Below are 12,363 nucleotides of genomic sequence, written 5' to 3'. Positions count from 1 at the left end.
AACATAATACTGAGGCGAATATGTGTTCGCTTGAACCTAACCATGTATCTCGGTCGAATATTTATTCTCCTCATATTTGTCTGATGAAATTGATCTTTATGTTGAAACTGGTATTTACATGTCGGGGTAAGTGCAGTGACATGACAAGTCATCCCGCTTCTCATGGATGAGATGGTGGCTTTACATTATCAATAATTTGAGGCGAATATGTATTCGCTTCATCGAAAATATGTCTTAGAGGCGAATATTTATTCTCTTCATATTTCTTTCATGAAATTCGAGGCTTGACATATATATTTTATGAAGAGAAGGTCTTTGAAGCGAATATTTATGCGGATCATGTTTATTTCACTTAATTTATTCATTTAACACATAATTGAACAAGTATTTGAAAATCAAATTTCATAAAAAACACACTTCATGTATACACGTTCATTAGTGTGAGGATGTGAAGTAACAATTTTTGAGAATTGAAATTACACAACATATTCTTTATTGTAACAATAAATCATTACAATTATAGGAATAGTTTAATTACCCCATCTGTCTATGAGTACATTATTGTACTCATGTGAACTAAAATTCTTTGTAAAATTTAATTCCACAATATGTATACAGTTCCTAATTCATTGACTTATCCATTTACGGCAGGAATTGTAGACATCGCTCCTGGCCTTGTTTAGCTCCGAGCCAATGACACGCCAACAGTATTCCATCCTCAATGTCTTTATTTGGTTCCTTACATTTCTTTTAACTCCAAAGCCAGTTTTCCACCCCTTCACCTCACCTTCATACGTCTCCATGTGTCTCATGCAAAAAATGCCGCAGTCAGTGTAATTCTTTGAATCCTGCCATGGCAATTTCAGACATATCTTTTCCAAACCGACATACTTTTTAGCAAGAACGGGGTCTACGTCGTTCATATATTGTTGAATGTAGTCATCCTGATACATCATTACAAACAACATTATGTAATGTATTTTAGTGCTACTAGAATTCCAAAATTGAACTGTTTTAAATTTTAATTGTAGTGTCATACCAAGATTTGTGCATTCTTATATCTTCTTTCGAAGGGCGATTGCATAGGTGACTCCCGGTTATCAATTACTTGAAATTGCCTTTGTATGAAGTTATAGAAAACAAGGTAGAAATGTTTGTCATCAATGATTGGGAAAAACAACTGTGGATAGAATTAGAAAAGATTAGATTTGAACTGAGTGGTAAATGATATTATAAGGTATGACAGCCAGAGATGTACTTACGAGGTCCACTTCCCAGAGGTCCATTTTTGAAATTTGGAAAGCACGACCTTCTAGACAGAACCTGTCATTGAATTTTTCTCGCGTAGTTATCCCACCTTCACGAAAAATCTGTTTACAGCAGTCTTTAGTCTCACAAGAATAACATAATTGATAAATAACAGTGCTAGTACAACTTACGGTGAGCACGGTTGTGTAGAAAATCTTCTTGTAACGAGATTTGACATTTTTCCTACAAAGGTTGTGCAAAATGTATGACCAAACATCAATAATCATACTGTCTACCCAGGTTTGATTAGCCATTGTAAGCATGTCCCCGCGCGTCACGTGTAGACATAGGTGTTCCGCAATAAATAACATTTCACTGCATGAAAACAGCAAAACATTTTTCAAGATGGTGTGCAATTCCTATTTTTTATGAATAATTAAGCATTTGCAGCAAACATTACCTTGGATCAAGTCCTCCAGCAAATACGAAACCCACAAAAATCTTCTGAAAGTTTGTTAGTTTCTTGTCATCCCTAAACATTTTATTGAATTGTGGTGTTTTCAAAGCTGTAGGCAAGTCCAATGCTTTAAGCCATTCTTTCGTTTGCATGTTTGGACGAGAAGAGCCAGTTTGAAGTGGCGGTAGTACACTGGAGATGCCTTCTTCCGGTTCATTCTTTACTATCTCCAAAGAATAGGCGGTGTGAAATGGCGTTAGTAGACTGGAGATGCCTTCTTCAGGTTCATTCTTTACTGTCTCCAATGACGAGGCGGTTTGAAGTGGCTGTGGTAGACTAGAGATGCATTCTTCAGGTTCCTTTTTAACTATCGCCAAAGAAGGGGAGTTTTTGTTGGTTTCTGTTTTGATGACATCGGTTAACCAATCAGTTTTCAAATTTCGTGGGGCTTTTCTTTGGACATTTAAGGCCTTTGAAGGTCCTGCTTCCTCTTTTTTTTGGATAATTAGGGTAGGAGGCAAGGCTGGGGTGGTTGTAGTGCTGGGGTTCGTGTTGGTTTCTGTTTTGGGAGTAATTGGGTTGGCTTTGGGTTTGGCTTGTGCCATTGGAGGGGGTGTGGTTTTGAGTGGAGGAATGGGGTTTGTTTTGGGCTTGGCTTGTGCCATTGGAGGGGGTGTGGTTTTGAGTGGAGGAAAGGGGTTTGTTTTGGGCTTGACTTGTGCCATTGGAGGGGGTGTGGTTTTGAGTGGAGGAATGGGGTTTGCTTTGGCTTGTGCCACTGGAGGGGGTGTGGTTATGATTGGAGGAATGGGGTTGGCTTTGGCTTGTGCCACTAGAGGGGGTGTGGTTGTGATTGGAGGAAGGGGGTTGGCTTTGGCTTGTGCCATTGGAGGGGGTGTGGTTTTGAGTGGAGGAATGGGGTTTGCTTTGGCTTGTGCCATTGGAGGGGGTGTGGTTATGATTGGAGGAATGGGGTTGGCTTTGGCTTGTGCCACTGGAGGGGGTGTGGTTGTGATTGGAGGAAGGGGGTTGGCTTTGGCTTGTGCCATTGGAGGGGGTGTGGTTTTGAGTGGAGGAATGGGGTTGGCTTTGGCTTGTGCCACTGGAGGGGGTGTGGTTATGATTGGAGGAAGGGGGTTGGCTTTGGCTTGTGCCATTGGAGGGGGTGGGGCTGGGGTTTGGGTAACTGTTTTGAGTGGAAGGGGGTTCTTGTGGGATTGGGGTGTTGGTGTGAGGGTGGGTTGTGTGTGGTCTAGGGTGTTTAGAGGATGGGTGTTGGATTTGGCTTGGTTGTCTGCGTTGATATTTTTTTGGATGTTGGGAGAAAGTGTGCTCTTGTTGGATGGGGCCGTTGGTGGGTGGTTGGCTTTTGTCTTCGTTTCGGTGGTGGGGGTGAATGTGTTCTTGTTCGATGGGGCCGTTGGATTGGTGTTGGCAGGGTTGTTGGTAGGAAGGGTGTTGCCTTTCGCTTGGGTGGTGGCTTCCGTGTTGGGGTTAATGCCACTTCCTCTGGGCTGCTGCTTTTTGTTTTGGTCCAGACTCCGCTGTAAGCCTTCCCTCAGGATTGTATTGGAGTTTAGCACCGTGGCCAATGGCTCAAACGCATGTCATCTTCAAATAATTGAATTAATAGTTAATAAATGGAAATGTGAAATCCATGTCATTTTGGTCTTCACATAAACGGGTAATTGTCTTTCCATGGCAGGCAGGCGGTCTTCTCATGGGTGGGTTGGGGGTTTTACATGAGGTTTTTATTAGAATTAATTGAAGCAAATATATCTTCGCTCCAGAGAGTCTAGTGGCAAAAAAATTAAATACAAAAATTAAATAAAAATTCCTAGAAAAAAAATGAATGAATTTATTGAAGCGAATATGATATCGCTGCCTGTGTTATTTAATAAATTAAATTAATATTTAATAAACGTAAATATAATATGCATGTCAATTCGGTCTTTACATGGACGTGTAAGTGTATTTTCATGAACGGCAGACGGTCTTCTCATGGGTGGGTATGGGGGGTTTACATGAGGGTCATTGCCACGGGCGTGTAGATCTTCGCTCCCATCGCATCTCACCCTTCCCTGGGACACGTTGCCCGGAGCGAAGATATCTTATTTGGGTATCATATAATTATTATATTATTTCCTGGCGTTAACAGGCGCTGCCGTTAACGGCGTCTTGTGTGAACCCGGGCCTAAACCCGGATTCCGGATTCTCCCTCCCTCCGTCTCCTGCCCAGATTGATTTATTATTAAATTAATAATGCTGCAATCTGATTGGTCCGCCACAGGGGAACACAGCAATCGGTAGCAGAAGATCTGAACTGATTAAGGAGGGCATTGATTGATTTTTTAATTATATTATATATATATATATATATATATATATATATATATATATATATATATATATATATATATATATATATATATATATATATATATATATAAGAAAAGATAATAAAGTCATAGTTCTAGATGCATTTGTAATCCTAAATGATCTTTAGTTTAAGTTTATGGGTAGGCCATTTTATTTTATTTTATTTTATTTTTGAATTATATTATATATAAAAAATAAAAATAAAGTCATAGGACTAGATGACTTTGTAATCCTAAATGAATCTTATTGTGAGTTTTTGAACTAATATAAACATTAATACAATATAAATAAGAGAACAAATAGTTTAAACTTAACTACAAAATTATCATAAAAAGTGCTCAAAATATCAACAAACACCTAAAATAAAGCGAGGAATAACCAATAAAGAAAATAAGAGAAAAAAATGTCGATTAGATATTTTTTTATTACGTTAAATTTGTGACAAATCATACCCCAACTTGATTTGTATGAGAGAATATTAATTTACCCCTTTTTATTATCTTCCCGAGGTTTATGACTAATGAAAAAACGTCATACTTATTTTTTTATAAAAAAGTTAATAAGTTCACGAATTATGTAAAAGTTCAGTAATCTATTGAAATAATTCCTACAAATTCATATTGATTTTTTTCTATTGTCTTATATAACAACATTGTCAACATATGAGATTGGTTCATAAGCAATAGTTACTTTAAAAATAATCAATCTACTAAAAAAAAGTCAAAATTTAAACATCAACATTCTGAGTTTAATAGAAGGGAAAATAACATGAAAAATAAAATTATAATCCTTACCTAGAGACTCATAATTAAGTGTTAAATCATAATAATTCATATTTATAAGATGAATTTGTATACCGAATTATTTATAAAAAAAATAATAATCATAGTCCTTTTATCAGACATTTGTTTTTTTCAGTAAAGTCTGAACTAATAATTATTTTTTAAAAAACGTGAGATTGAAAAACTAGCATTATTGGAGAGCAATATTGACATGATACCTTTTACGTTTTATAGTCTATGATTATGATTGAGATTATTATTATTATTATTATTCATAATAAATAGCACATTTTTTCACAAAAACGTGAATGGCCTACCTAGTTGCCTGTTTGTGCTGTTTGGAAATTAATCGCACCATATCCTTTTTCCTTAACCTTGAATTCATGACTTTTTCGTATTTGAAGTCAATTTTTTCACCGAATCACCTTAGTGAGGTTTCACTTTAATATGTACATTAATCAAAACAACCCTTAAATGTTATCTCAATTAATAACTTATGACAACAAATTTCAAATCCATAAAAGTAAAAACTAATTAAAAAACTAAACAAAACCCATATTTTTATAATTTTTTTTTTAAATTATTATAACTTAATAAGTTCGAGTTCATGATCTTAAAAGTAGTTCCAAATGAAAGTAAAAAACTCATTCAAATCCATCAAAACATTACGCATTTTTATATCAATTAAATATAAAAATAAGGAAAATTAATGATTAGAACTTACCTTCTTACCTTAAAGTTGATTTACTATCCATTCTTCTACATCTCCTACATCTCTTATTGATCAATTCTCATTTTCCATACTTCTTTTGAGCTATCGTTTCTTTTCACCGTTCTATCCAATAAAGAGATCCATCAAATTCTACCATTCATATTTTGAATATGGTGGACCACCTTTTGGACTGACCAAAGTTAGCATCAAACTTCTAGAATTACCTCCCAAACCAAAAATAAGTCTTGGGGGTTCAATAAGTCTTGGATAGAATTGGAAGAGACGTGGGATGAGGGTTATCTATTTCAAACAATAATGCATATGTTATGCATGTATCTATTATTTGAATGTTAGAACATGTCTTTAATTTAATTTGTTTATCATGTTTTAAAACATTAAAATGAAATGCGTGAAAGAAACGCTAGTCATAAGTGTCAATATTCAATTGAGATTAAGACTTCGAACAACAAAAACATTAGACAAATACATGAATGAGAAAGATAACGTAGAGATAAAAATCTCAATATTCTATTTTTCAAACGTTAGATAATCAATTTATTTTGGGGCCTTGATTTTCTTCAAGAAATTGATGACAACTAATAATTTATTTAGGATACAACCGTCCTCCCAATTTGACTTAATATGTTAAGGATTAAATAGACCTATATATATACATGTTACAATATGATTAGTACCTAATTTAAATTAGTTAAATAGATAAAATTAATCACTTGATAATCAACACGTTTGAATATAAATATTATTTTATTGGCTCAATGTAGGTAGGACAATTGAATATCAAATTATATCATATGAAGTTCTGAATTGAAAATGCTAAGATCATATAATTGGAATACTATATTTTTGATTGGAGGTGTCCCAAACATTGGTACATCTAGCTACATTTTCCATCACAATTAGATAATACCGGCACTAAATTTATTGCAATTTCATTTCTTATATGATTCTCTTATTTTTTAACATCTATACCTATATAATCTCTCTAAAATATCTTTTGTACTAAATTAATTTTGAGACTTTGTTTTTCTTCAAGAAATTGGCGATTTTGTTTTTCTTCAAGAAATTGGCGATGACTAATAATTTATTTAACATATATACAATCATCTCTCAATTTGACTTAGGTATTTTAAGGATGAAATAGACACAAGCTTCAATATAAATATGTTATGTGCCAAAATAGTTGGATTATTATATATTTATTAGTTGATTAGATGAAATTCACTAGGTAATCAAAACATTTGAATATAACCATTGTTTTTCTCGACTCAATGGTACAACAATTGAATATCAAATTAGATCATACAGGGAGTTTGGTTGACGATATAATTAAGGGTATAACACTTATGTTTTCGCCTATTTAACACTTAAAGTTATGTATTAAAAACGCTAGCTAAGATCATCTTCGTAGACATTTTTCTTGATTGGAGTGTCCCAAACATTGGCATATCTAGCTCCATTTTTTATATATCCCAATTAGTTAACATCCACACTATATTCAGTGCAATTTCATTTCTGATGTGGTTCTTGTATTCTTTAATATTTGTAGAACAATCCCTATAAAATATTTTTTGTACTCAATTAATTTTGGGACCTTATTTCTCTTCAAGAAATTGATCACAACTAATAATTTATTTAGTATACAATCATCTCCCAACTTGACTTAGTCATTTTAAGGATTATTATATTTTGTTTTGTCAAATTAGTTGTATTATTATATTTGCATTAATTGAATAGATGAAATTCGCCCGCGGGTAATTAACACATTTGAATATAAATATTGTTTTTTTCTTGGTTTGACCATCTAATTAATACCAAATTATATCATAAAGGGGTTGGTATAACATTATATAATTAAGGAGTATAACACTAGTCCTTTTGCCTAGTTTTTTATATTAAAAATGTTCAGATAATCTTGAAACACAATTTTTTTTGGTTGGAGTGTCTTCAAAATGGGCACATCTAATTCCATTTTCCATCACAATTAATTAACACCCACACTAAATTAAGTGCAATTTCGTTTCTTATGCAGTTCTTGTATTTTTGTATTTTTTAGGGCAACAACTTATGTAAAAGCTAACTATGTTGAAAACGATTACAAAAAACATTAATTGAACAAACCATTGGTAATGAAAATAGACCCAAACAAAGACCCATATCTCATTATTTTGTCTTGAAGATAATTAGATAGTCATGAATGAAGATAGATAGATAGATGGAACTTGAGGAAATTAGGAAACATATAATAACATATATAACATAGATAATTAATTATTGAAAAGTGATTAATTGGGTGACTTATGTGATTCAACTTGAGACTTTCCACGAGGTCCATTCATCCTAATGAATAGCCTATACTCATTATATGTCATTCTTGGGTAAAGAGGCTTCAGCTTCTCCTTAGCCAGAAATTCCTTGATCGGTTCAATAAAGATATCACCCTTTGGATTGTAAAAGTAAGCCATAGAAACCCTTTCCTTTTCCGAATTCACCATCACCCTATGATCCACACTCTTCATTTTCCCATTGCTTAGCACCTTTCATTTTAAAATCAAGATCAATATCATCGGTCATCGGGGCCTGCCCCGAAGTTAAAGTTTTGTTCTTTTTTATTTAACTTGTTATATTAAAAACATTAATAGTTTTGTATTATATTTAACATAAGTAATCTAATTTAGTTAGCTAAATGTTATAATATATTTTTTTTATTAGGTATTAGGTTATATACCTGAATCTGATCCCCAATGTTGACAATAATTGCGTTTGGGACAGTTTCTACGGTGACCCACATTTCACCTTGACGAACTTGAAGGCCAGGGACATTTTCATCGGGATAAAGAAAAGTCATTCCGCCTGGATCAGAATGAGAGGAGAGTCCGAGAGTTAGGTCTGGTTGAGGACACTTTGGATAAAAATTAGCCCTTAAGCAAGCAGTGAAATCTTCTCCACCAAAGGCATCTTGCAAATGGTTTTCTCTTAACCCAAGGATTAATGACAAAGCCCTCATTAATCTCCCCCCTAATTTAACCATTTCTTGACTATATTCAGCAGTCAATTCCCTAAAATCAATAAACAAATATCATCAAAAGAGTACACAATTATTAAATCCATTGTATGTATACAATATTTAGGAAACTAATGGCTTATTTTTCTATGAAATGAAAGCCATATAATTTAATTATTTCTGATCTCATTAATTTATTTATCAAATAAAATTGCCATATTTCTTAAATCATATTTTCGTTCAAATTAAAAAAAAATTTTTGTTCAAGTAAATAAGTGATTTCTTATCTTAATTCAATACATGCAATTAACAATTTATTTATCAATTTAAACTGTAATCATATCTAATTAACCATACTTTTCACCAAAAATATATATATATATATATATATATATATATATATATATATTTGCTCAAAACAAAAATACATATATAATTTTCGTTTTCAAAAGATTAAGAACATATAAAATGACTTGATACCATTTTATTAATCCGCCGTTTAATAAAAATAATTATTAATAAAAAACTCAAAAAATTAAAACTAAAATGAAAATTCAAAAATCAAAATCAAAACAAAAAGATAAATACAAACAAATTTACATTAATATTAAGATGAAAACACTCAAAAGTAAATAAACGTACAAATAAAATAAAATTCAGCACTAAGAAACTAATATGAATATTGATTTTAGTTCTTATTTGATTTAGTTTCTATATTTTGTTGTAAACTTGATGTTATTATATTTTCTTGTCATTTGAATGCACTGAACCCAAATCCCACACTCAAGCTAGACAACGTTAATTTTTAAAATTAAGAATAAGTTTTTTTTGGGTCTAGGGCACCCTAAATTTTGGGGTCAACCCTAACTAAACATATGATAAATCATGTCGGAACTTAATTTGTATTGATATATATATTTTCTGTCCCGATATCTAAGAAGGTTTATTTTCTAAAATATATATATAACTATTTAGAATACTTGTGACAGTTAAAGTTAAATAACTGTTTATAAATGTTTGTATAGTTTTACATTATGGCCTTGTTCGGTTGGGGTTATTTAAATAACCCAACGCACTCAAACTTCTTTTCACTCCCTCTCTTATCAATTACATCACTCAATTCATTACCCCAAATACTAAAATACTCTCTATTTTAAATTACTATTTTATTATTATTTTGAATACCCTTTAAGTAATTTTACCAAAAATATTCTGACTACCTTAAAACCATCACCGATCATTATTTATTTTTCCCCTCTAGGTTATTACAATAACCCCAATCCGAACAAGGCTTATGTAAGTTTCTACTTTCTATCTATACATGAAGTACATGCAAATCAAAAATTGATTATTTAACTGCAGAAAACAGGATCTCGAGGCCATTTTTCCATGTCCCTAACACTTTCAGGGAAACAATTAAGAAAAAAATAATCACCCCAATCCAATTTGGCCCCTTTTTCAATTCCAAGCCTGCTTCCATATCCCTCATAAGTCACAGGAGAATTAGCATATACCTGTTTTTCTTCCATTCTCAGGTGAAAAAACTCACGCCAAGTCTCCCTAGTATGCCTAAGCATCTCCACCGGCACGCCATGGTTAACAGCTTGGAAGAATCCCCAGTCCCGACAAGCTGAACCGATGAGATCCAGAGTGTCTGCATGGCGGCTGGCTTCAGCCGAGAACAATCCGGAGATATCGATGACTGGAATGTTGATTTGAGTTGAATCCGGCGAGATCGAGGGCTTAGATTGATTAAGAGATGGCCTTTGAGATGGGGGTTTGATGTAAGTTTCAGGGATTTTGAAGATGCCACTCTCTGATAAGGATTGAACTCTCACGATTGGCTCAGGCCATGTCTGCAAGTTTAGAGTCATCTTGAGAGTGAGTTCAAAGAGAAGAAGGTGATGATGATCTTCATAGATGTAACACCACACTCATATATATATATAGATTGGAGAGGCCAAAATAATTTGACACATGGACTTATTTTTTTATACATTTTTTATAACCATCAAAGAAAAATTCAGCATATTTTTGACATTTTGCATGGAAAGTAGAATTGAATTAAATAATATTTTATTTATTATAAAAAACATTAATTAATTTAAAATATTCACATAATACTTTTTTTTCCGTAGAATATGTTGATAATTTAAAATATCAAATGTTTGTTTGATATATTTGAAAAACAGTATTATGTATTTTAGGTGGGTGGGAAGTGAAGATTGGAACAGTCTTAAGAACATGAGTTTATATGTTTTATTATTGAGTTAAAACATAATTAATTAAGTATATACTTCATAGTGGATATATTAGATAATAATTATAAAATAAATCTATTTTACATATACAGTAAAAAAAAGTGATAAAATTAATAATTGAAGAAAAACAGATCAACATATTTAACACAAAACAAATGAAATATGAAGGTAAATATTTTGAAAAGAAAATGTAGAGAAAAGAGAAATAAATTGTAAAATTTTGTAGATCATAATTATTTAGCCAAACATATATTTTTTTATTATATTTTACCAAAATAATAAAATTGCAAACTTTCCTAAGAATTTAACTCAGTGCATTTGGATTCATACTAATTTTTATCTTTTTTTTTTAAAGTTAAACCTCTCAAACATTTGATATGTTTAAAATTATATATACTTTAACCAGCATGAGATGTGTGGTCTTATTTGTTTGATTCACAATGATTTAATCCGTTCAATAAAAAGTTAGTTTTTGAAGTGCCTCAATTCAATAGTAAAGTCATCCATAAGTATAGAATAACAAAAAGTTTATACAAAGAAATTGAAAGTTTTAAGTTTGAATTTTACTAAAATCACCCTTACTTGGAGAATTACCTAAAAAACAAAAACCCACTAGAATAACTTAAATAAAAAAATATTATCTAAAAAAATCAAAAATTTCATTTGTCCCTAAAAAAGATCACAAAATAAAAAAAAATTATAGAGAGAACTAATTGCTTAATAAAATTTCTCTCACATATAAATAAAAGTGAAACATCACCCTCCTTATTTGGATTAGTTCAATGTTATTCATATATGCAATGTCTGTGTATCCACTAAGACAACGTCACCTGTACAAAGAAAAAAAAAAGTAATAATAAATGAGGAGGGTGATGCTTCACTTTTGTGTATAAATGTCATTTTATGAGTGAGATACAAACACTGTCTAGCATCGAAATAACTCCTTATTTGTTAATTTTTTCCTCTTTTTTCAGAAAGCGCGACTTAAGTGATAAAGGTAATGCCTGCACTAGTATGATCGAACTAACCCCATTTTCCTCCTTGGTCAATGCTCTAAAAATAATTTATCAATATAAATAAAGTAATAAAAACAAAACAATGTATGTCAATAATCTTGATAAAAAATGAATTTAAGATTTTAAAGTTTATAAAAGAAAAACAAAATAAAAACGCAAAATCGTCAATAGCTTGGAGGGTCTAAACTGCCTCGCGAGGAACTTAATTGGAGGACGATTTTCCTCTACAGTTTGGCCCCTCAACTCTTTTTATATTTAGTTTCACCCTCAAACTTTATAATCATATGCACACTTGAGAAGACTAACTTATTTGGTAATTGAATTTTATTCAATTTTTTGAAAAAAAAAAAAAAACATATATTTGATACAAAAACAAATTAATCAAATTTCTTTATTTATAACATGATCTAAAAAAATAGTTTCATTTACTTAAAAAAAATCATTTAATTTAATTACATCTATCAAATACAATCATAATCTCTTCCA

The 12,363-nt window shown here is 31.8% G+C and overlaps 1 protein-coding gene across 1 annotated transcript; it reads right to left on the bottom strand.

Annotated features, from left to right (window-relative positions):
• Positions 1-7,826: 7,826 nt before the first annotated feature.
• LOC124910194 (jasmonate-induced oxygenase 1-like) lies at positions 7,827-10,491 on the bottom strand. The gene is made up of 4 exons (XM_047450808.1): positions 9,958-10,491; positions 9,909-9,915; positions 8,325-8,655; positions 7,827-8,133 (listed from the first exon to the last, which is right to left on the bottom strand). Exons 1-4 carry the CDS (start codon positions 10,472-10,474, stop codon positions 7,882-7,884), a joined length of 1,107 nt encoding a protein of 368 aa, XP_047306764.1. The 5' UTR covers positions 10,475-10,491; the 3' UTR covers positions 7,827-7,881.
• Positions 10,492-12,363: the final 1,872 nt, after the last annotated feature.

Source organism: Impatiens glandulifera, chromosome 1, assembly GCF_907164915.1.
Source record: "Impatiens glandulifera chromosome 1, dImpGla2.1, whole genome shotgun sequence".
Taxonomy (NCBI): Eukaryota; Viridiplantae; Streptophyta; class Magnoliopsida; order Ericales; family Balsaminaceae; genus Impatiens; species Impatiens glandulifera.
This window is presented reverse-complemented; position numbering and strand designations above follow the sequence as displayed.

Excerpts from the sequence above, each read along its gene's own strand:
- LOC124910194 (XM_047450808.1), bottom strand. The coding sequence starts at position 10,474 with ATGACTCTAAACTTGCAGACATGGCCTGAGCCAATCGTGAGAGTTCAA. Across the intron at positions 8,134-8,324 it reads ACATTGGGGATCAGATTCAG|GTGCTAAGCAATGGGAAAAT; the intron begins GTATATAACCTA and ends TTAAAATGAAAG.